This window comes from Sinohyriopsis cumingii, chromosome 11, assembly GCF_028554795.1.
Source record: "Sinohyriopsis cumingii isolate HCF-2022 chromosome 11, ASM2855479v2, whole genome shotgun sequence".
NCBI classification, from domain to species: Eukaryota; Metazoa; Mollusca; class Bivalvia; order Unionida; family Unionidae; genus Sinohyriopsis; species Sinohyriopsis cumingii.
In genome coordinates this window covers 60,827,170-60,853,960 of record NC_142971.1, presented here as the reverse complement: position 1 = coordinate 60,853,960, position 26,791 = coordinate 60,827,170, and the positions used below count along the sequence as shown (strand labels likewise).

At 35.2% G+C, this 26,791-nt stretch overlaps 1 protein-coding gene across 7 annotated transcripts; it reads right to left on the bottom strand.

The window, feature by feature from the left end:
* On the bottom strand, window positions 1-26,791 carry LOC149788542 (protein bicaudal D homolog 2-like). 7 transcript variants are annotated; one of them, XM_089974559.1, is made up of 4 exons: window positions 26,469-26,791; window positions 12,865-15,024; window positions 9,201-9,254; window positions 2,198-2,266 (listed from the first exon to the last, which is right to left on the bottom strand). In XM_089974559.1, the coding sequence occupies exons 1-4, from the start codon at window positions 26,682-26,684 to the stop codon at window positions 2,198-2,200; spliced, it is 2,499 nt and encodes an 832-aa protein (XP_089830685.1). In that variant the 5' UTR covers window positions 26,685-26,791. The 7 variants fall into 7 exon arrangements, with proteins under 7 accessions (XP_089830687.1, XP_089830685.1, XP_089830690.1 ...); XM_089974561.1 differs by lacking the exons at window positions 2,198-2,266; window positions 9,201-9,254 and adding an exon at window positions 1-53 and having other exon boundaries at window positions 12,735-15,024; XM_089974564.1 differs by lacking the exon at window positions 9,201-9,254.

Here is a 26,791-nt window from a genome sequence, read left to right as displayed (position 1 = left end):
CTACTGCTTGTACCTTGTCGTCCTGAGCAACTCCCAGGAAAAGAGAAGCAATCCTAAAAGAACAAATTAACCATTAGCAAATCCACTCTAATTATATAATAGAGACACACAATAATATACAGGTATATAGTATCCTTAATTTGTTAACTTTAAATATTCTAATTAAACATAGATGTACTTTAATTGCCATTAATTTTACAGGTTGCAGATAAACAAGTACAATCTCATTTGCATACTCTTTCTTTGAACAGTGATATATTCTGCTAATGTCATTCAAACTCAGTATTTTCATTAACTTTGGGGGGGGGAAGGGTCACCATCTACTAAAAACTAAATGATCAAGGAACATCCTGAATGTTTCCTAGCCTATGTTTTCTTTACAATTTGATGTATGCCCTGGAAATGCTTAAAATGTTAGAACTCCTTGGGGCAAAGGATTAGGTTCCATCCCACTGACCTCCTGCCTACTTGTTTAGACCCCCCCCCCCCCAAGTACATTAATGCCAACTGCATAGGAATAGAGACACATCAGAAATTACTTAAACTGTGCAGATGTGAACTTTTTCCAAAATAGTGACTTTATTTTTTATAAAATGTACAAGGCTTTGGATGCATGGATGAAAGCTAACATCTGAGGGGATTCATGGGAAAAATAAGGATCCAGTTTAACCAGAAGTATAAAGGACTTTTGTGGATAAGGAACTATCATTAGAGGGGATTTCCAGTTCCACGTTTTTTTTCCAAAAAAAAAATAATTGAAAGATTACACCTAATGCAGTTAAATATTTCAGATAATATTGTCTGATTTTTTTGTTCTTTGTTGAGCACACATGTATTACATAATAAAATGAGGGGGCCCAGCCAGAGAAGTGGTCTAAGGTGCTAATATTTACAGATCACTGGCACCTCACCTTTGCCCAGGTGGTTTACAGTTCTGGCTTCACAAAAATGAGTACATGAGAAAGCTTGCCAATAGCCTCCCGTGGGCTGATGGTTCTTACCAGGGTTTTCCCTGGTTCTTCCATAAAATAAAATAATGGCCACCATGTATAGCCTATCAAGTGCTGAAAAATGAGGTTAAACTCACAAAATGCAAAACACAATTACAAAAAGGAATCTTTCTTATGTTTAGTTTGTTTCATGTGTTTTGACTAATGTACATGAATTTGCCCTTGAACATTGATGCTCTGATTGATGCAGATGTTTTTTCTTTTATCAGTTTCCAGTTTCTGTCTTTCTACTCTTCAGATGTGACTTAGGATGAAGAACTTTGTTCATCAGGAAAATATTTCTTCATAAAAAAAGTCAGTTTACTTCCAAGCTGCTGATTGGTTATAATTAAAAGAATCGGCTCACTAGTTGACCCTGCAGTGCTTTAACCATTTCACACTATATTAAGCGTACTTCACAAGGAATGACCTAAATATTGTAGCAATACTTCTGTCCTTTTCCATTTTCACTATCTAGCCCATGGCCATCCCAAGACATTCACAATGGCAAGTTAAGTTGACACAGAGCTGACCTAGGAGTTTGGGCTAGCCCTTGACAACATCCGTGAGGTGCCCACAATTAAGCTGGCCTTGTATTGCCCCCAGGTCCACCTTAACTTGAAATATAAAAAAATTCAAGACCTGCCCAGCACCAGAGATACCAGTTTTAAATGCATATTTTACAAGTAACCAACTGCAAATGGTTTCTATTTGTTTTACGCAGAACACTATTTAATTATTTTAATGCTTTGTGCATCATTTTCTTCATCAATAATCTTCTGAATATAGATCAAAACACTATTCTTTTCCCTTAGTAGGCCAAAAGCCCTTTGCATAAGTTTCTTTTCCCATAGTAGGCCAAAAGCCTGTCACATTGAAGTTTTTTAAATCATAGCAGACCAAAAGCCTGTTGCATTGAAGCTTCTTTAAGCACAGTGGGCCAAGAGCCTGTCACATTGACATTTCTTTTCCCATAGTAGGCCAAAAGCCTGTCACATTGACATTTCTTTTCCCATAGTAGGCCAAAAGCCTGTCGCATTGACATTTCTTTTCCCATAGTAGGCCAAAAGCCTGTTGCATTGACATTTCTTTTCCCATATTAAGTCAAAAGCCTGTTGCATTGAAGTTTTATATTGTTGAAAGCATGGCCTCTATGTTTTAGATAGAAAACAAAACCAGTTTTAACCATATGACATCGTGACTAATACTTATAAAAGCCAATGCAAATGTGCCTGGTGTCTTTGTTTTTGTTGAGAGCTTGTCATTTGTGAAGATACCTGCAAGTAAAAACAATTTTCAAGCACTGAAAAATTCTTAAGTATTTTGAGATCGTTTATAATATATCTAAATATCATCATTAATACTCATGAATAAGGTTGGCCATAAATAAAGTTCTGGTTCACTTTAGGTGAATGGTATTTAATCATCGTTTCCAATGAATGATGAATCATATTCTGGCATATCTTGGTCATGTTCCAAATTAAACTGTTTTCTGAGGCCATAACCAAGGACATCATTCCAGCTTCTTGAAAGGCTGGAAATGCCATTCCAGGAAATACAAGGAAGCAAGTTTTCTTCCAACTGCAGAAAACAGTATGGCAGGGAAAGCCTAAAAGGTAAAGACCCTTTCAAGAAATGGCAGGCTGCCTCAGGAAAAGTTCCCCACAAAAAAGTATGTATGATTGTTTAAATCTGTTGAAAGGTGACTTTGGTGTGGGATGTCAAGAAACCAAAGTGGAATAAATGAAGTCATAGAGTGAATGAGAATATTTGTTCAATCTGGTTCCTGCTGAGAATCATGGTAAAGATGGACTTTTGGGCAACATTTCCAAAATATTTTCCTTTGAGTTCATGGATGATAGATCCGTTCATGATTTTAGTAAGGGGACAGTGAGTGATGAAGTGGATTTGGGTGTTCCCAAGATTTTCAAGTCGGAGGATAGTTTGGCCAGGAGATACTCCAGAGGAATGCTGGGATTGTCAGTCAAGTTTATACCAAGAAAGCTAATGTTTCAAAGATTTTAAAAGATACCTGGAACCTGCCAATGTTAAATGCCTGAGTATGCCATGCATTAAAGAGGATACATGGCATTTTCTGCCAAGATTTGCAGGTTATAGAAATGAAATGTTACAAAATGCTTAGAAAATGTTAGGTCAGGGCATTGTGCATGAAAATGTGTGACTGAATTATTCTTTTGGGAACTGAAATTTTACTAGATTTCGGTGCAACACTGGTCCTTGTTGAAATTTCACATGCCAAAATGATACTGGCTTCTATGTGGGTTAAAACATCCAGTATCAAAAGAGAAAACATTTTGGGATGATGCCTTTATTAAATGCATTAAAGAGTTAGACGTGCTTAACAAACCCATAGTTCACAAAAATTCCTTCGCCAAGAAATTTAAATCAAATTAAGTATCATTAACAACCAGTCAAAAAACAGTCCACAGCAGTACCAGCCTCGCTGGAGATAAAAAACAACATGAGCTGAAAATACCAATAGGTCCAAAGTTATCATGTCTTGGTAAAAAGTCACTGTAGAGCTAAATTTATTGCTGAGTGTTAGTATCATAAGAAAAGGGGAGTAATTCAGCATGTGCTTTCACCTGAAAGGTATTTTAACAATTTACACATAGAAGCAAATTTTTAAAACTCTAATGAAAGTAAATTTATTTAAAAAGTATTTCTTCTCCAGCTTTAACACAGTTTATCTGTCATTTTCATGTCAGTTGAGAAAATGGAAATAAATCAATGACATCTAGATGGAAGACACACAATATAAGACATGTTTTAAAACCAAATACAGTCTAGCTGTCTACTTTGATCTGTAGAAGCAGGAAATCACTTGATGCCAAAACCTAAAATACAGTTCTTTATTTAATACTGTTTACAGAAAGCTTTATATTTTCTGGGGTTGTCTGGAACAACTAACCTTTTAATATAAAACAATCAAATTTTCAGAGTGCTTTAAAAAGAAACAAATGAAGTACATAACAAATAAGAAATAATTATTCTAGCTTTACTAGTGTTAAACAATATGTTTATTGTACATTAGGTTGCTTGCAGAGAAGATGTCAAAGTACTCTGCAATGTTACATTCTATAAATGAATCATCATTATTGTTATTAATATTATTATTAAAAGCTGAGCTCTTCCAAGCCTAAGGATAATGTCACTACATGACATGTTCTCTCGACATCACTTTGGCCACATTCTTGAAAATGTCATGGATTAGCTCTCTCTCTTTCTCTACACACACACACACATACATGTATGTCTATTCCTGGGGCATAGCCAATGAGTCAACATGACATGTTTCAATCTGAATATGCTATGAAAGGCGGAGAATTACTCAGACATGTGTATTACTTACACAAAATTGCTTCTATGCTCAACTGATTCATCCCTTAAAATAAAATGCAATGCTAATCACAGTTTAGGCATTTGTATATATACATGTCCCCATATTTTTCTACATTAGCAGTCAACCATCCTACTTGATATCCTAAACAGACTTTGTTAATACAAACACACCATAGTCTATTCTGACAGTACATGGATTCTGATCTGTCTGACAGACCCAACAGCCACTTGTACAGATATAATGGATGAATGTGGCATGTCAGATCCTCTCACATGCCTGTACACATGGTAGAGGAATCTTTTTGGCAACAGAACTGCATCATGTATGTGTAGAAGATAAGATCACCCTACTGTGCAGTTCCCCAAAGTGTGATAATCACAAGCATACAAATTTACTAGTTATTCCAGTTCATTATTGTTATAACAGCATGAAGACTGCCTAATGACTAACTACTGATAAATTATTCTACTAAACAAGTCATAATGAAACACTCCTACAGAAACAAATCAAAAGAAAAATGCTGATTAGCATGGCATAGTATACAACAGGCTTTCTAATGGCAAGAAAATAGATTTCATCTCGATTTCAGTGCTGATCCTGCCCATTGAGCAGTGCCCCTTAATTTATATGCATCATAATCCAGGAAATAATTAAATGTTCAGAAAACAATGCTTTCAGAATTTCCTGTCACCACACCATCACAGTAATACCTTATTCCTCTAGCTACTGAACAACTCAGTCAAATGACAATCTCTGAATAACTCAAATGATCATCTCTGTGAATAACTAAGACAAATGATAATCTTTGTGAATTATTCAGTCAAATATTATCTATGCGAATAACTAAGTCAAATGATTATCTATGTGAATAACTAAGTCAAATGATTATGTGAATAACTAAGTCAAATGATTATCTCTGTGAATAACTAAGTCAAATGATTATCTCTGTGAATAACTAAGACAAATGATAATCTTTGTGAATTATTCAGTCAAATGATTATCTCTGTGAAAAACTCAATCAAATGATTATCTCAGCTTTATCTGAATGATAAAAATTAATATCCATTTGTTTTTCATACAGGTGGTTACTATTCATTACTCCAAGGTGTTAACCTTTGGTGTACAAATCACCTCGCAAAAAGCATATTTACAAGTTGATCAATTTAAATAATAGCAAGGAGAACTGGTCCAAATTCATGCTACAACATCTGGTGATCACAGTCCCAAAAACAAATCACTTTCCTACCGGTATTCAGTATTGTTCAATACAAAATAATGAAAATGAACTTGCCATGTATTCTGGTTTTGTAAATTTAAAAATTAATTGAAGTATTATTCTCATTAACCTGGCTTAATTTGGCCACAACAGCCAGGTAGGATGATAACAAACTGAGCAGTGGTTACAATGCTTCTTCAAAATATAATGCCACTCATAGAATATTAAACATTATCCTTTACCAAATGTACATCATGCAGTTGTCAAATCTGATTTTTTAAAAGTATTACTGGTAAATCAACTTAATGTACTACATAATTGATGTATATTCATTTCTCACTAACTTTCTCTTTTTCCTAACGTAGCCACATTTTAATATGAAAACCATCTGTACTTCACAAAACTAATTAATTACCAGGACAAAATTCTAATAAAATAGTTGAGAGTTGTGAACAGAACACACTGTTACATTTGTATGCCCTCCTTTTTGATTTCCTTTTTTTTTTTATTCAGCTTGAAAATTTTCAAGTTCAAACAAAACAACTTGGGAGTGGTATCTAAATTAGAAAAAATACAGTATATCTATTAGAAACAATACAGTATATATATTAGAAAAAATTAAGTATATCTTGTTTGTTTTTTTAAAACAAGAAACAATGCAAAGAAGATGCTAAAAAAACATCACTTAAGAAATAGACCTCATGTGACCTGCATGGAGAAACTGGTGACCAAATTCATCTGGCTTTCAAGCTGTTTCATCTTTTGAGTTGAAATTTACCATGAACCCAATTTACTGCATGAAGTATCTTTGAAATTGTTCACTGTAATGTATCTCAAGTAATAAACAAGAAACCAAAGTGTATCTCAAATCACCCACATATATGATGTCTGCCTAAAAGCCAACTGCAGCAGCAGTTATTTATTAAATGATGTTGATTACAGATGTTATGAAAACAACTGTTTCAAGGGTTTTCCAAATCTTTCATCTTCATCTTCCTGTGATGGTCCATACAGCTTATTTGTCCAGTACTGAAAGGTCTTTATTCCAACTTGCTTTCTATAAATGTTGGTCAAAATCTTTGAGCTATTTTTATTTAAAGTTTAAATACTTTTCTGATTTTAGTAAGGAAAAAAATGTGTATTTCCTATTACATTTTTAAAGTAATGGAGGTAGGTAGTTTTTTGAAAAAAAAATTTTACCCCATGGGGGAAAAGTGCTATGGTCAGCAACAAAAAATCAGGAAAGTTGGCTAACCAGAAATATTTATTTGCCTTGCAGCAACAATTCGTGGCTGATGAGCATCATTTGCTGAAATATTAAAGGCCTGCATGCCTCGAGGCTTTTTTCTAATGTCTGATTAAAACTGGCCTAGTGGTATTTATAGCAATGACAAACATTAGACAACGAATGACAGACAGTGCATGATAGATGCCAGGCCACAAGTTATGGATTTATGGCCAACTAAGCCAGGCCATGTAATATGGCTTTCTGGTCAAATATGCCATGTCATACAATAAGACTTTATGGTCAAATAAGCCAAGGCATACAATATGGCTTTATGGTCAAATAAGCCAGGCCACACCACATGGACTTATGGCCAACTCAGCCTGGCCACACCATATGGACTTGCGTCCTACACCAGGTCACACCAAATAACATTATGGCCTACTATGCCAGGCCACACCATATGGCCAGGCCTTGTCTCCAACTAAGTCAGGCCATTCCATATGACCTTGTGGCCTACAATGTCAGACCACACCATATCACCTTATGACCAACTAAGCTAAAAAGTTTGAGTTCAGAAAACAAAACAATGAAGACCATATGACCTTGTGGCCTACAATGTCAGGCCACACCATATCACCTTATGACCAACTAAGCTAAAAAGTTTGAGTTCAGAAAACAAAACAATGAAGACCAAACTTTTTGAGTAGTTAAAAAGTCTCTACTTCTAGGGTTTAAAAAAAAAAAGAAATCTAGTGCTTTGACTCTTAATTTAAAACTTGCATCTTTTGTACTGAACATTGATTTCTGATTATATGTAGCATTTTCAAAATCCTAAAGAGAGCTCTAAGAATACAAGTCAATTTTAACTAAAAGAAGTCAGCATCATCTACAGTTACGCACTTTCAAAACTCTGTTTCACAGCAAATGTGCATGCAGTACATTTTTCAACTATAAATAGTGACGAATACTAGCCATGAACAATCTTCCCCATTGAAAAACACAAAAAGCAACACTGTTCTGTTAGTCTTATTTACTATGGGCAACATCTATCATTTTAATAAAGCTGCCTTAAATATGGACAGTGTTCAGCTCATATTATCAAAGCCCACACAAAAATATTAAATTCACACTCATGATAAGCCTAAAATAAGCCAGAAGCCCCTCAAATGGGTTGATGCTCTACCGGGCAAAAGATTTTCCAGAATTTAAAGATTAGACCTTTTCTCCCTTTTTACTGCTGAGCACTGAAGCCATCTCTTGATATTGTTCAGCAAGAAGATTTTCAAATTAGCTGATATGGTGGACATATTGGATTTTGATTTAGGACCAAGTAGATATAATCAGAAGTCTTTTGGTGTCAATACAACCATTCATTCAGGGGAAGCAGCAATACAGATGTCATGGCAGCCATATTGGATGTGTAAGATTGGAATCCTTTTTATTTAGGTACCACTAGGTACTGTCAAAAGTCTAATTGTGAAAACCGACATGTTGGTATGACCTTTCGATTGGAAGGAATAGATGCAACAGCTATACTGGACGTCAGAATGGCACCATTTTCTTCTAGGACCTGTTAACACACCATACAATTCTTTTAGTGAAAATCCCATGCTAAAAAGACCATTTATACATTAGCACCAGTAATAGCAATAACTAGATTTTCTAGCCGGCTACTACAGTGGCCATATTAGTTTCATAGCAATCCTCCAAGTAGTTTAGGGGGCACTCACCAGTTATTATTGTACTTTTGAGAGAGTGATGTTATGTATGGTGAAGTTGTTTGAATTTGAAACATGCACAGTTGAGGGAATGTTGGCATACCTCTATGCTACTTTGATGTAATGTGGCTGACATTTCTTTGGATACTGTACTTATGGAAATTGTACATGATCTAAGAACACTGTTAAGTAAAAGACTGCACCCTTCTGCTGAAAATAATCAGCCTGGATTAGTCTATAGTACACTATATTTAGCACCTATTAAAACTGGGAAAATGAATTGTTCCCAACTAGACAATACCAGCTTCTTAAAGTGCAATGGATGAATTACCAAATATATAAAATATTTTTAAAAAGTTATCGGCTCTTTTTTAAAATACAATTTACCATTTTAGTCCAGGAAGTGAAAATGACCAAGTGGAGCTAGCAGTTTTATTAAAGAAGCACATCAGGAGTAAGGCCAAGTTATATACTCTATAGTCCCATATTACACCCATCAATCATACACCAAAATGATGGGCATTAAAAGTTCTTTGAACAATACCTAAGATATACAAAGTCTTTTTTAAATAGCCAGTTTAACCAGTGAGGAAACCCAGGAAAATTCTTTTTCTTTTACCCAATGCAAAATACAAAACTGTAGAGTGCCACCTAAGGAGGAGCAGCAATAACAAAATTGAAATACCATATGGTCAGACGATGCATGAAAAACCATCCCAAAGTTCTTCAGGTCTATGACCTGCAGAGCAAAAAAATAAAACTTGAAAACTATTTTGACAATCTTACCAATCTTACCTGGTGTGATGTCAGAGTGGCTGCAATATTGGATTAATAGTTAAAAATATATGTATAGTTACTGTATAATAACATTCAAATTTATAATTCCAATCCTTACCCGTCTAAAGACTATTTCTACATGGTCAGGTCAAGTGCATGTATTCTCCCAGTTTCCTGAATAACTACTTCAACAAATTAAAACAATAACCAAATACCATGACAACACAAGTGTTGCATTATTTTTGGCCGACAAATGAATTTTCATTTCAGTTAGAAGTAAAACTTTTAACAGACAGTGGACTATGGCAAGGAAATTCAATTGCAATAAGAGTCATGTTATTGTGACTTACTGCAACTTATTACAGGTACGAATGGTATTATGTTGTCATCATGACAAATTTGCGTTGATAAAAAAAGGGATTAAGTATATAACACTATACCAGTTTTACCCACAATGCCTTATAGAAAATGACCTATGAAAACTTGCGAAACAACCAATATGTACAGGAATTTCTGCATAAATCTTCTTCTAAAGGTCTAAACGAAATTAAAATAAATTTATTTTCAAAGACTAATTGAACCATTGTGACATAAGGGTTTGTATTATTTTTAATTTGGTGATATTTTTATTTCAGAAATCTGTATAAGTGTATACATACTCAACCATGTAGAAATAAACTCAAGGCAAATCAAACAGAAATCTATTTTGCACTAAAATGTCTTTGAAGAAACTGCCAAACAGTTCATCTCAAAATGCAAGATTACTTCTCATGGACTAGCAGGTGTCCCCTAGACTTAAGATTCATTCTGAATAAATTTGTTGGTAATACATCAATTATCACTGTAGGTCTCCCAGTGACAATGAAAATTTAACTTTGTCTATCTGAACAAACAGATGATATAACCCACTTACCCAAGAAAGAAAAGCTATACATTTTTCTTCTAATTATATTTAATAATACCTTCAACTTAAATAAGCATGAAGGTACAATTTATTCCACATGTGTATTGTACGAGTACTGCAGGACTGGAAATGCACTTTTGAGGATTGACATCTCACTTCCCTAATATCTACAGATTTTGACATCCTATGATTGAACACATACTAGATTACAAGTAGACTATTTTAATACATGTCCATGCTCAATGAACCCTTGTCTATGAAAACATCTATGTGCACTCTGTCAACATTAGCATAATTTGTTATCCCGCTCCAGACAATATAAACAAGAAAATTCAATCAGTCAGTCAAATCTTCCGAACCTACCACTTTGTAATGCATGCCCTCCACCAACTTTTGTCAAGGCTGTCTAGAATTAATATTATGCACAAACCATCTTGTTTCAATCAGTGACCTGGACACTGACCTTGGTTCTTTTGAACCTAAAATCAAACAGCTTTTTCTTTTAACCTAACATCTAAGTCATCCACAAACTTTCTTGAAGGTACATGTACATCGTTGATATCTGAAATTTCTGCATGTGCTGAAACAATTTATCTTTTTTCAGTTACAGCGATCTCAAAATGACCATATCAGCCCAAAAAAAAAACAGGCTCACAATCTGCATTACAGCCCTGGGGAAATTCTTTTGAAGAACTTTTTAAGGAGTTTTAAAAGTTTCAAGGAGTTTCTTTTCCGACAGAAACGAAACTTTTTCAACACTGAACTTGGGTTGCATAAAAAGATACAAAAGCAAAAGAAAACACAAATAAGCTGATACAGTTCAAGGATGCTACACCATTTGTTAACTGCCAGTTATGTTTCTTCTGATCCATCACCATTATCTAATTTTATTTATCTATTCATTATCTCTGGAAAATATATAAATTACAATGATTTCATCTTGAAATGTAAATGTCAAGTTTCAATGGTCCATATTCCCTCAGGTAAATTCAAGGAGAAAAAATGCAGAAACAATTTATATTCTTTCCCTCACAATCACCTTGCCATCTGTTCCTTTACACTGAAAACAAAATCAATATTTTTCTTGCTTACCCAAGCCATACACAGAGTTTTAATTCAAATATGTCACACAAAAGTGAAGTTATTGTGTGGAAACCAAGTTATAGTCGCGGTGTCCCTGGTGTTCAATTTGTAGACTCTGAAATCGATAGGGCTCTTCCTTACCCCAGGTGCAAGGTATTATATCGTAACTATAGATACTGGACAGCTCAAGTTTTTGTGCAGAAACAAAATTAATAACATCGAAAACACATTTGGTAGCATATAGATGGATGGCATTAATTTCATGAATGGAAACTTAATATTGTAAAGGAAGATTAAATTAGAGCAATCTCTGGAGTGGGAAATTACATAGCGCAGCTCCATTCAGGTGAAAAGGTATACCAACATATATTTATGCATTAATTATGAGTCAGGTACAAAAAAATATTACCATAAATGTAAATGTCCATGAAAATGATGACAGGGAGTATATAAAGTAGCGAAACTTTCAAACCAATTTATCTTGCTTTAGTTTTACTACTACTTGTGCAGGAAGTACAATCTGGTAATTTTCTTTATCTTTTGAAATTTTCCATTTCCCCCAGATTTGGGAGACGGGAAAACTCTGTCCTTGGCCTTAGGATGACTTGGCCTTCTGTACCTGGATTTAAATTTTTTCATGCTTGAGCAATGAGTTATTTTGAAAATTTCATTATGTACATCATCTTATCCTTCATCACTGACCAGGTGATCTCAACCTGTGCCCAAGCTAATCAGTGTCAGGAAGACATTTTTGTCAGGCAATGAGCCTGAAACTGATCTTCCTTCCCATGCTTCTGCCTGCTATCCAGTAAGCCATCTGGTGCTCTTCAGTCAATCAACCACAATCATCTTATTATCTTTTTTTTTTCTGAGGTCTTTTTTAAGTGCACAACAGTCAATATTGAAGCAACTTTCTTGCATCCAAGATATAAAAAAAGGTCATGATGCAATGTTGTATCAAAAATGAACTCTAGGATAGACGTCATATCACGACATTGTATATGTGCTGCCTTTGGGCAGACAAAGAAATACATATTCCATTCAAGTCAGATCTCTTGTATTACTGTGAGACCTTCCATATCATGTGGCAATAAATCCAACAATAGTTTTCTTCTTTTACCAAATCTGATCAAAGCAATCAAAAATTTTACTGCTCAAATGTCATAGAAGATTGTAGCTGTAAAAGTGATGTTTGATTTGAGCCAAGGTTTAACTGTTCAAATGCAGATCAAGAGACCATCAAAGTTACAAATAATGTTCCCTATAGCTGTTCTGGATCAAATGTGCCCCTTCCAACAGCACATACCATCATTATATTAAGTAACTATAGTCAAGAAATCTTTCATGGTAATTTCATACCCACACCCAGGAAAGAGTGATTCAGAGAGAGAGGTATGGTTAATTTGAGGAAAGCAGTGGAGACATGGCCAAATGTTGTTGTAATTGGTGACTTACCCAATCAGTCTCCAATGGGAGGGACTCAGTAAGTCTAATAGTCTCTCCTCTCGCGGTTTGTATAGGAACTATGTCTTCCGCCCCCATAGCGACCATAAGATTCTTCGTATGGATTGTGGTTGTGACTTACTTTGGAAGACCCCATTTTACTGCGTCCACCTCCACCAGGTCCTCGCCTCATGTTACGTCGCTCTCTGTCAAACTCTAAATCTTCCAAACGTTGTGTCAAGACAAGTTTCTGCTGAATTGCCATCCGCAGAAGAGAGTTAAGTGTTTTCTTTTCCTCATCTGCTGCAACTAATTGTCTTTGCATTTCATCGAGCTGAGTGACATATTCATCGCACCGCTGGGCAAACATGGCTCTCAAAGATGCAAATGTTGCAGCATCTTCTTTCAATGCTTTCAGTTCATTACGTAATTTCATCATGGTCTCTGTGACAATAACTTTTTCATTTTCATATTTCTGCTTCAGATTTGCCAAGGCTACTTCTGCAGTGGATTTGTTGGCTTTTAGAACACTACGCAAGGTAGCAATTTGTTCGCGTTTTGTTGATAGCATTGCTTTTAATTTGACTATTTGTTCCTGAAGTTCCTGGACATCTGTCTGCTCGGTGTCATCATTTCTCTGTCTGGATATCTCTAATAAATGTTCAACTGCTCTCTTGAGGTATTTTGTTTGATCTGAAACTGTTTCAGCCAATTTGGTACATGAGGTGGGATCTGCTTTACTATCACCATCGACAAAGTCAGTCTCATCTTTCTCTGACTTCTGTTTTTTCCCCTTCTTTGGTTTCCTGTCCTCCTTTTCTCCACCTTCATTTTCTTGTCTCTCTTCACTACTTTCACAAGCACTGTCTGATCGAGAAAACTGGGTAACTGCCTTGGCATGTTGCAGCATAACTCTATTTGGAGCTTCACCTGTCACTTCACAAACTAAGTGATAGAGCTGTGCAAGCTCCTCTGTGACCCTGATGAGTTCATCCTGGGTCACATTTAAACTGCCCTGAGATTCTCCAGCAATGCGAGACATTGCTTTCAAGTCTTTTTCCAAGTCTTTGATCACCTCCTCATATTTTTGACATTGGCTTTTCAACTGATTAAGAGTTTCCACCACATCTGGGTCACCAGACTTCATATTGCCCTGCTGATTCTTCTCTTGCAATTTACTGATCTCAGACTGCAACTGAGTGATTTGCTCCAGTGCTGTGGTATACTTTTTCTCATTTAACATCAAATTCTTCTTAAATTCTAACAACGCCTTTTTCTCCTCATCTGATTCTGTCTCTATCTGCCTACTTAGTATGTCATGATCAACACCAGAGGCAAGGCTTTCCAACTGCAGAACAGAACTTATATGTACCTTTAGCTGCTCTGCACGTTGTTTCTGCTCGATTAGATCCCTCTGTGTGTCCTGGATCAGACGTTGGGCATCATCCAGTGCCTTCTGAAGTTCAAGTTTTTCATTATCACTCTGTTCCAACAGCTGCTCCAACTTTTTGACTTCATTCTCCTGAATCTCACTCAAAATGTCACCAACAACTCCAGGCCCTGGTTTTGCTGGGGAACGAACTTCCAAATTTTTGAAATCCGCCTCAACACGCTTTAGCGTTGGGTGATTCTGACTCTCACCTTCTCCATCTGATTCATGAACTGCATCATGATTATTAAATTTGAGGCCATCACTTAATCCCCCCAACTGTGCCAGATTGCTAAGGTTGAACATGGATTCTTGATTAAGCCTATGGTCAAGTTCTTTTTTAAGGGCATGTTTTTGTTCACGTTCAACTTGCAGTGAATTTAAAGCTTCCTCCAGGTTTTTCTCAACAATCCTTTTGAGATTCACAGATTCATCTAGCTGCATATTTATATCATCCACTTCTTCTCGCAATCTTTTGATTTCATGCTTCATTCCCTCAAATTCTATTTGATTTTGTTTTAGTTGGGACACTTGCTTTTGAAGAGAACAATTTTCATCTTCAAGTTCAGCATAGTCTACCAGATTACGATTCTCTCTATTTTTATAATCTTTTATTTCATTTCTCATCTGCCGTCTTTGTTCTTCAAGAGCATCCACTTGTTGTTGAAGCTCTGTAAAGCCCCCTTGTAAGCGCTCATTTTCAGCAGTGAATCGGTCCAGTGCTTGCTTTGAATATTTAAGTTCCGATTCCAAATCCTGGATTGCAGACCTGTAGACCTCCTCTCGTGAAACAGTTTCTTGTAGGAAGGACTCCTCATGATGGATCCCACTTTCATTCTGCTTGCGAGACGTCAACTGTTCCTTGCTAAGTGCCTGGAAAAAGAAAATTCATACCATTGGCATACATAGATTGATTTTGGAATTTAATGTCCTGGCTCAAAACCCTAAGCTTCTGTGCATGCACAAACTCGAATAAAGCAAGCAAAATCCCAGGACTGTTGGCATTTTGTCGGAATGATATACTACACTCCCAAGGTCATGCAGTATTCCATCCCAAATCTTGTTCATATTTTCCCATACAAATGCAGTAACCTATAAATACTGTACATCAATTATATACCTGTATCTTTGTACCACCATTTGCTGTATGAAAATACTGTACAAAAATTATATAGCAGTATCTTTGCATCACCTTGTAAACCTGAGCAGTTAAATGTTCCTATGCATAGAACAGAAAAGTGAGACAAACCCGTTCTAAAGCATTTCAAGACCATTAACTTTTAAGTAAAATCCCCCCTCCTCATAAAATATGGTATCAAAATCATTAATATGCATGTTATCAGTTGCAAAATTAGAAACATTTTTTGTACATGTTCAGTAACAGTTTTATTATTCTCAGATTGCCAAGCTTTGTTCTGTTAATGGCCTCTTCATAGGTACAAAGTCAAAAAGATGTTCCTGCAAGAGAAGCTTTTGCTTATGTTTTGAATTTTTCACCAAGTTATAAATTAAACACCAAAATGCTTATTAATATTACCAAATTTTACTTTTTCAATGCTTGACATCTTGTTTATTAGGCAATCTTCAGAATTAAAATAAATTTACATTTTAATTATGATGATTGCAAAAAACTGTTGACATGTCAAGCATCAAAAAAGTAAAATTTGCTAACATTTTGACCAACAATAAATCAACATGTAGAGAAAATGATTAAGTTTGTAAGTGGTAAGAAAAGCAATACTATCATAGATATTATACATGTAGCATCATGGAGGAAAAAGAAAGGAAACTTCCCACAAGTGGGCATGTAAAAAAGACCTCATGTGCCAAGCAAGGTCAAATGTGTGTGCGTGAGTGGTGTGTTTACATCACACACTTGATTCACCCAGCCAGAGTAACTGCACAACACTAAATGAAGTCAAATGTCTGTGTGTGTGTTTAGATCCCACACTTGACCCACTAAGCCAGAGTGACCACCCAACACTAAACAAAGTCAAATGTGTGTGTAGTGTTTAGATCACACACTTGATCCACCCAGCCAGAGTAAATGCCCAACACTAATCAAAGAAATTAGTTAAGATTTTTGGTTTCGCTCAACAACCAAATGCCCAAACAGCCATAAATGGGAAACTGCATACATGTACTTTGATATCTGCATCTAAATAATTATAAGAAATAAGATCAAAATTACAATTAAGTTATTTACACATCATATCAATATGATTTACTATTTATTCTATAATGATTAAAAAAATTGTTTTTAAATATTCCCCTTACAAAAATGATCAAATAATAGGATACGTATGTAGTCAATACATACATACAAAATTCCTAAATTTGTTGGAAACCGAAATTTCAGAACATCCAAGATTTGACAATTTCCAACATTATTATTCATTTCAGCAACCAGACGAGTTCAGATTAATTATAAACAATTATACAAATTCCTTTGCTAATGGTGGGACCATAATTGGAGCTGTTACATGAAGCCAAGTGAGATGACTTGTACAATAAAACACACCTTTCCAAGCTGAAATTGACATCTTTCAATGCTAATTCTTGTCAAAATTAATAACAGTGTCGAGTGTTCACTGCTTAATTTCTGTAAACATTTGCTGAAGTCTTTATTAGGGAAAGATCATTTAATACTCTAGAGGGGAGGGGAGGATGAGATAAATTCTTGAAAACAATTGCCTAATGTTCTGATTTGTACTAATTGTTATTGACATCTCAGTCCTTCAATGGGTGGTATCCATTCGATGAATGTTCAAATGTCGATTTGAAATGTCAACCACTATTTATATATATATATCACGCGGCATCCCTAGGCTACTGAGTAATATGCAGTGTATGTCCATGTCAAACAAGACACCTCTAGGCCACTGAGTAATATTAAGTGTCCCTCTAGAATAAACAAGACACCTCTAGGCCACTGAGTCTTATGGTATCCATCAATACAGTATAAGACACCTCTAGGCCACTGAGTAATATGAAGTGTCCCTCACATTACACAAGACACCTCTAGGCCACTGAGTAATATGAAGTGTCTCTCTAGATTATACAAGACACTTCTAGGCCACTGAGTCTTATGAAGTGCCCATCTATATAGCATAAGACACCTCTAGGCCACTGAGTAATATGAAATGTCCCTCTAGGTTACACAAGACACTTCTAGGCCACCAAGTCTAATGAGGTGTCCATCTATATAGCATAAGACACCTCTAGGCCACTGAGTAATGTGAAGTGTTCCTCTAGATTACACAAGACACTTCTAGGCCACTGAGCCTCTTGAAGTAGCCATCTATAAAGCATAAGACATCTCTAGACCACTGAGTAATAAGAAGTGTTTCTCTATATTACACAATACACATCCAGGCCACTGAGTCTCTTGAAGTGTCCCTGTATATAAATGGTTCCCATGCTTTTCTAAAGATAAGTTTCCAGGGTTTTTCCCCAAATGAAAAGTATGAGTTTACTTTGAGGCATGAAGTATGAGTTTACTGAGGAATCAAGCATGGGTATACTGTGAGGCATCAAGTATGGGTATACTGTGAGGCATCAAGTATGGATATACTGAGGCATCAAGCATAGGTATACTGTGAGGCATCAAGTATGCATTTACTGGGAGGAATCAAGCATGGGTATACTGTGAGGCATCTAGCATGGGCATGCTGATAGGCATCAAGCATGGGTATACTGTGAGGCATCTAGCATGGGCATGCTAATAGGCATCAAGCTAGGGTATAATGCGAGGCATCAAGCTTGGGTATACTGTGAGGCAGTTTGAGGGGTTAAGCAATATGGAATTAAAAAATTTAAACATCATGCATAATTGGCCAATGTAAACCACCAAAAGCTGCTCTAGTTTGTATCTGAAATTGTAAGTGAAAGCTAAGTCCTGAGTTACATGCAATTTATTACAAAATCATAATGAAATAAAGTAGGACACATGGTCTATTGACAGCCAAGTATATCAAGATGCCTATGATTTAACACGTCACAACACCAGATATTCTTTTCGTAAAACTAATCACACCTGAAAAAAGATTATTCTGTCTTTCTGAATAAAAAATGTTTTTAATTTTCTGTAATGGAGTACTGATCTATGTTGATTTAATTCAAGAAGGCTGTCATTTGATGGGTCACTTAACACCTTGTGTGTGTTTGTTTATCTGTTTAAAAAATGATAGTGTTATCTACAATAATTAATTTCAACCACAATTCCTCGTACTCGTGCCCAAAAATTTGTCATTTTTCTTGGACCACAACATAAAATTATGGAATGTGCCTCGAATTACATACTGGATGGGAAGTGGAGGCAGTGGGAAGAATATTATAGCTTGGAAAACTGCTGGCTGTAACTGTTTCCGAGTCAAAATATCAACTTCTGGAGTTACTTACCTTGCCACTGAATCCCTTAAATAGCAAACAGAACAATGAATCTTCAAAAATGTAATTTATCCCTGCTTTTTCACTAAAAAATTTTCATAAACTACAGTTTATATGTATTACATGCATAAGGTTTTAAAAACATGATTCCATTTTGATGCAGTAAGTCAAGAGGCTAAAGTGGACCCCACATAATTCAACATCTGCCTATCTGACAGGCAGGCAAAATTCTAACAACACAGAAAGGTCAACAATGAATAGAAAAACATATAAGGAGGAAAATGAACCATCAATGATGGCAGAGTGCCTTCTAGGACAGAAACAGCAGCCTGATGTTGAGGGTCAGGTGTGGAAGGGAGTTTGTGGTAGTTACTTATCTTTTATGGATTACAACAGAGTCTGGTATCAGAACATAACTTTTGTCCCTTGCTACGATTTTGTTTCTTCTTCATCGAAAATCTAGCAAGAGTTTATTGATATGTACAGAATAGACTTTATGAGATGATCCACCAATGCAAAAGGTTTGATTTTTATGAAAATAATTTTTAATACTTCAACTTTTCTTTAAGTTTACATCTAAGAGAAATTGTATTTTGGTATACACATTGTTCTGGTTATTTAAAAACAAAAAGTATAGTTGTATAGTTAAAAATTAAATTATAACATACAAGGTAATATTGAAAACCATTACTTACAGTGATACTTAAAGAGAACTTCCCATCCATTTGTTTTCACAACTACTGCATCAAATTTAAATTTAAAATATCAAACAAATTTAAAATGCAACCCAAGATTAAACCATTATTTTTTAATAAGGCCAAACAAAAAAAAGTGTTCTGGTCAGATGATCAGCTCTATTTCTCATTGTCGAACCTTGCACTTTCCTCCCTCATCTTAAAACAAAAAAAATCACCCACCCCAACTCACATTAAATACATGCATATATAATGTTTAACAAAATAAAACAATATGCCTACCTTAATTTTAAAATGAGTAACAGGAAATTCACTTTTTTTTCTTTGCCTAATATGCAATAAGAAAGAAACTTATTTTTAAATTTTTGTTTTAATTATTGAAATCATGAAAATTTGTTAGTTTGTGAATGAATATTTATTTAGAATAAAAGGAACAAAATGACATAACAGCCTCAGTAAATCTACACATGCAATGATCAAGTCAATAAAATGCAGTTTAAAGACTTGTTTTGTATGCTGCACTGATTAACTATTATAAGTTATTAGTTTCTGTTTGATCCAATAATATCCATTTACATACAACTTAACTGCAATGAATTTTAAACTGAAGTAGCAAATTACTGTTAACACACTATAGTTCAATTCACACAGCATTAGAAATGATATCAACAAGTTTCCCACTGAATTTTCATATCACCATCTTGAAATTTAGCTGAACTTAATGAATTTGTTTTGTGCATGAATGATTTTAATGCCAATCCTTCAATAAATAAAACTTGTCCATGTACAAGGGGCCCCCAGTGTCTGAGTAGTCTAAAGCGCTCTCCGTTACAGATCACTGCCATCTCACCTCTGTCTGCGTGTGTTTCAGTCTCAGATTCAGCCAATGTGGCTACATGAGAAAGCTTGCCAGTAGCTTCTCGTGGGTCGGTGGTTCTTTCTGGGGGTTTTCCCAGGTTCTTCCTCCACCATTAATACTGGCTGCCATGTACAGCCTATCGTGTGCTGAAAAATGGCGTTAAACCCTACAACAACAACAACAACAACAACATGTCCATGTACATGTAATCCACCATGTTCTGGAAGAGTCTATTTTTGATACTGCAAAGAAATGAAAGGGAGGCAACATCTAGATATGTCAAAATTGTGGGAATTTCTACTGGGTACCCGTCATCCTAACAATTGGTTACCCGGGTACCCAATCAAACGTTTATTGTATTAAATGTGAACCTGAACTGCTTTGTTGTAGGTTCACACATGCCAACACCCCGGAGAGGTACAAGTGTAATTTATTACTAATGTAAGTGGCTAAAAGCATAATCTGAGCATAAAAAGACCAATCGACAAATTAAATGCCATAATTACAGAAAACTGTATGAAAAACGTACATATTTTGTTTATTTAACATACATTTATTTTTGCTCCTTACCTGGATCTGCAGTTAAAACTTTTGTCACAAATGGCTAATTCCATGGGGATTAGTAGTTAATACAAGAGTACGGACACACACACAAAATTGATAAATTATTTATGCATAACACTCACTTTAACATTGTCTACAGGAAATGATGACTGTTGTAATATTGTCTACCTGCAATGGTTCATCCCTTAACTACAGTTCAGTGCTACTTGTTTCTAAGTTTAACAAAATCTCTCTCCTCTAACATTTTTCAGTCATATAGAATCCAACAGTCACATTGATTTTTGTATGATATCTGGTGCCATTTATTTTCAATTTACACTGGTCCTCTACATATTTGGTATAAAAATAGAATGAATCTATGACAAGTGGTATCACATTCAAGAATCCCATTTGTTTTCTTGGAATCATATTTTCATACATAGTGAATTTTTATTACATTTTTTCAGTATTATTAAGTAACAAAAATTTCCCATGTATTTAAATATTTCAGTGAAAAATTTCATTCTGTATAGTTGTCCATTTCGTTAGTTTTTTTTCCTAACATGGTATAACAAGTGCATAGTTGTGATTCTAATCATGAAAAATTCGTAAGTACTGAATGAAATCCGCGACCGCCATTTTGGAAAGTGTAGATTATGACCCAGTTACTTTAAATAGCAGATATCGACCAATGCATAAACAGTGACTACGTGATCTGACGTAATTGTCATTAGCAGAAATGAATGCAATATCTAATAGGTGGTTTTCCCCGAAGGTGGCGCTATAAAAACCGGCTTAAAATGGCTGATGTTTACAGCCGCCATCAAAAGGCGCTTCCATGCGAATTGAGTAGAGGCGTCAAAAGGCATTTCCATACGAATGGTGTAGAGGCATCCAAAGATGCTTGCATGAGGTAAAGGGTTAATACCTGAATAATACATAACCTTCATAGTTGTATGGATATATGTTTGAATATAAATGATTTGAGCAGATCACAACAAAATATGTTGAGAAGTTGAAAAATAATAAAGTATAAAATAATCCTGTTTCATGTACAAAATATACACACAGTAACCCATAGTTAGTAAGAGAAACACTTCCACAAAAATCAGATTGTACGTTTCTTACAAAATACTGTACACGTATTTCTTATTAATCAGCATGGGATATGAAATCTTAAACACCATTTGTTTCCAGCAATAACGAGGAATCACAGCTATGGGCTCATGACTTCAAAAGAATTGACTCCCAAGATTTCAGTTTTGGCTCTTGAAATTTTGGAATCAAGGGTCAACAGAGTACCTACCTGTTGGCATCTTTAACAGCATCATTATGGCTCAATAGGGAGGCTGATTACTCCTTAAACACACTGAATCTTCCACAGGTTATGGTCGCATAAAAAAGTCTGATGTAAACATTGATGTTAATCGGATTACACTGAAGTATATTTCTTTAACAAAATGAATAAAAATATACTAATACTGAAGAGAGTGTTATGAGGGCTTCATTTCATTCGCTCATATACTTGTCATTCTTTTAACTGATTTCAGAATACCCCCGCTTCCATCCCATTCTAGCCAACTAAAATGTAGGTCAACAGAACTTGAAAACATGTCCATTTGCCAGTGTTAAATCTAAATTTATTAGAAAATTATTAATTTGAATTTATTAGGAAAAAGACAGAGTAAATAATGTCCAACTAAAGCAATATGACTGCCAAATGTTTGATATATTCCTGAAACTTTTACTTTTCATTCCCCTGCTATTCAACCTTGAAACAGGCTACACAGCACAACTATTTAGGCAGCACGATGAATAACCCAAAAACACAAATATCAGGGGAGGCATCTTACAATGTAACACTGTCTTGAAAATGACTTTCAGCAAGTCTTCATGTACACATAGCAGTTAATAATCACGTCTAAGATATACTTTTAGGACTATTCTGTAAAAGTGTGGCATGCAGTAAAGTTTACATCAGTATTTTACTTTCTCATAAAATGACATAAATGTCAGTCAGGGTATTATCGGACAAATATTAAACGGAATGCAGTAATAAGACTTATCTGTTTAAGTTTGTCCTGCCAAATGGAATTAATGTTAGCAAATAACTTTAACTGCTATTTTGCAGCATCCATTTTGAACATACATGCATCACGTGATCACGCTGGTTCATGCAAAATAGAGGCTCAACATGGGGTAAAACTGGACACCTCTGGGTATTCTTGGACATTTGTATTAATTTTTGAATGTTTAAATTCTAACATATGTAATTTAATCAAGCACAAGAAAGAAAAAAAATAAGACAATGTAAATATTCAAAATTTTGGTTATATTTATCATGATTGTTACCGCCTGTATAAAACTGCATAATGGGGTTTCAAAAATGTTTAAATGAACTATGCAACCAAAACATTCACAGGTATTGCTTATCTCAATAGTGCCTGAAAGGTGAGTCCTATTTTGTTTTCCAATAACCCAAGTGCAAAAAAAGAAATTACATCATTTAGGCTTCCAGATTTTTAAAAAAAATTACATTACTAGTCCATGAATTATCACGCATGGGATTGTTATAAACATTTCATTATGTCTTAACAATGTGTATTACACTGTTAAGTAAACAGTCTTGATGACATGTCATGAGAGAGCTAAAACATTTTAAAATGAAATTTTTATATAATAATAATAATAATAATAACAAACAAGTTGGTGAAAAGATTTTATTTTATTGTCAGCAGTGAGAGTTAATGTAGAGTAATGACATATTTGATTCTTAATTAATTAATCACAAATGTTATCAATGCAGTTTTGCTGGGAATACGAACTAAATCATCTATAGTTTAAGTGGTTTTATCTTCTTTACAAGCTTAATTTATTTGAAATATTAACCAACAGGTTGTACTTCATAACCTGCTACATGTATTTCAAACATTCAATAATACCCCCTTCTGGTGTACCCCTATATATTCATCAACCAATCAAAAGGAGTTCAAAGCAGGCATCAGTGTAACATTCATTCAAACAGAACAAGAACTGGACTATACCATGTCGGATTCATAAGTGTTGGGAATGCAATAATACAGTTTTGAATTAAATATCTGAATACTGGAAGTGCTGCAAATGTCGCTTGTTTTAATACAAAATACATTTCTCACCTTCTTTAACCAGACAGGCATGGTATTTCAAAATAATGAACATGATGAGGTCAGATGTTACATATAATAATATATTTATAGGTTACTACTTTACGTTTAAATAGATTTTCTAATTTTTATTAGTTTGTCCGATAATACACTTTGATAATACATTTGAATTTGATGCAATGCAATGGTAGTTGATGTATGAAGTATGTAGGTTCATGTGGTGGATACATTTTTTGAACTAAACAAAATGTTGCTTACAGTTCCAACAGGCATAATATATTTTTTTAAAATTCATTTTGTTAAAGAATAATATTTCAACTTAACCCGATTTTGGCATTATTGGCTTTCATCACTTTGCAGCCAAATGAAATGCAGGCCAATGAAACCTGAAAACATGTCCATTTCTTTTGTGAGAATCTGTATTAGAGAAAAGACATCAGGGTAAGTAAAGTCTGGCAAGAACATTATAACTTTACTTTGTAGAAAAGTGTCATTAATAGTTGCCAGTTTTGTGTGACATTCCTGAAAATTTGCCTTTCGTTACACTATTAGTCAACATCAAAACACGCTACACAGCACCGTTAGCTAGGATGTAAGGACCCATCACCCCCCCAACAAAAATATTGTGTGATGTGTCTTACGTATATAGTACAATAGTAGTCCTACATGTAAGACCTCTATGCTGATATTTATGTTGTGGACGTCAAGGTCTTACAGCCTAACTAAAGGTGCTGTTTTTATATGTCGACTAACATCGTTACAAAAGTCAAATTTTCAGGAATATTTAACACAATTGACAACTAAAATAACAATGCTTTTCTACACAGTAAAGTCATAATGTTTTAGTCAGACTTTACTTACTCTCATGTCTTTCTCTAATAAATCCAAATTCTCACAAAAGAAATGGACCTGTTTTCAAGTTTCGTTGGCCTAAATTTCAGTTGGCTGGAAAGCGATGAAACCAGGGAATGCCAAAATCTGGTTAAGTTGAAATATTATTCTTTAATGAAATGAATAAAATAAAATATATTATGCCTAATGGAGCTGTAAGCAATGGTTCATTTCGTTCAAAAAACATATCCCCAACATAACCTACTTTGGCATACCTCGACCACCATCGCATTGGAACAAATTCAAATGTATGTCAATGGAACGTGAAAATGCGTCCATTTGCTAGAATCTTATTTTCATTCCGCCAGGATAAAGGCAGTGAGCATATAAACTACACATAAATTAGTGGAAGAGTGTCGATATAGTCTGCCAAGTGTGTGAGATGTTCCTGAAACTTTGATTACTCATTCTGAGGTCAACAACATCGGAACACGCTATACACAGCCGTTATTTGGATAGTAAGACATAGCACTAAATCAAAAACATGTGCTATGTCATACATCGTTGTACAACAGCAGATAGTCCTACATGTAAGACCTGACGCTGATATTTATGTTTTGGGCATCAGGGTCTTACAGCCTAACTAACAGCGCTGTGTAGTGTGTTTTGATTCGAACAGCATCGTTACGAAAGTATCTTTTTCACGAATATTTCACACAACTAAAACAACAACGCTTTTCTACAAAGTAAAGTTATAATGTGTTAGGCAGACTTTACTTACTCTGATACCTGTTCTCTAATAAATTCAAATTCTCACAAAAGAAATGGACCCGTTTTCAAGCTTTATTGGCCTACATTTCAGTTTGCTGGAAAGCGATGAAAGCCGAGAATGCCGAAACCAGGTTAAGTTGAAATATTATTTTTTTAAACAAAACGAATAAAATTATATTTCGCCTATTGGAACTGTAAGCAACAGTTCGTTTCATTCAAGAAACAGATCCCCAACATGAACCTACTGGAACCTACTTCAGCATACCTAGACTACCGTTGCATTGCAACAAATTCAGATGTATGTCAACGAAACGTGAAAATGCATCCATTTGATAGTGTCATATTTTCATTCCACCAGGATAAAGACAGCACAGTAAGTATATCAATTACACGTAAATTAGTGGAAGAATGTCTATATAGGCTGCCAAGTGTGTGAGATGTTCCTAAAACTTTGATTACTCATTCCGCCGATATCAACGACATCGGAACACACTATACAAGGCCGTTATTTGCTTAGTAAGACATAGCACCTAAACAAAATCAACCTGTGCTATGTCTTACATGTAGGACTAAATAGCAGAGAGACGTAAACACAAATAATTTTATTAACAAGACCTTTTTTTTTTTACATACTTAACGAATTTTTGAAAAACTTCGTTTGCGATATTAAATCCATCTTTTTAGCTACGTTTAATGACGCTATAATTCATGATGCTGTGCGGAACGAACAAATTCTTCGTAGCTCTAACACATTTCCCAGTCTGTCATTAACTTCCATACCAAACTCTCGCGGAAACGTGATCCTGTTACAGCGTGATTTCCTAAAGATGAATTCGAGAATAGGATAGCATGACCACTGAAATTGTTCCGTCTCGTATTTTTGGGTTTTGAAGCATGAAATAAAGCACAACACGAAACGTCAAAAAACACACCCACCCCTTCGGCATGTCAAGTGCTCCGCAACATATAGCAAACGGAGACAGATCTGTCATTCGGACACTTTTGAGAAGACCCCCCCCCCCCATCCGCAAGAATTCATTCAAATATTTACCCTAGATGAACCACAGTTATGTAATAATAAATTACCTCTTTGGCACATTCCAACTCTGCCTTTAACGCATCGTATTGCACTTCCAGGTCCTCGTAATGCTGCTGAAGCTGATGTTTTTCTTCAAGGACGGCTAACCCATATTCCGCCGCGCGGACCTTCTCTTGGTTGGTTTCCGAAAGTTCCAGTTGTAGTCGTTCGATCTCAAGTCTGAGGCCTTCCACCGATACCTCGCCACTTCGTGGGTCCGACATTGTGACTGGAAATCCCGGAGACAGGGATACGAAAAGCAAGAAAGTCCTAAGACGGTTAAGAGAGCTCGTCAATGTGTAGCTGTCTAATGGTAGTCCTCCATTTTTAA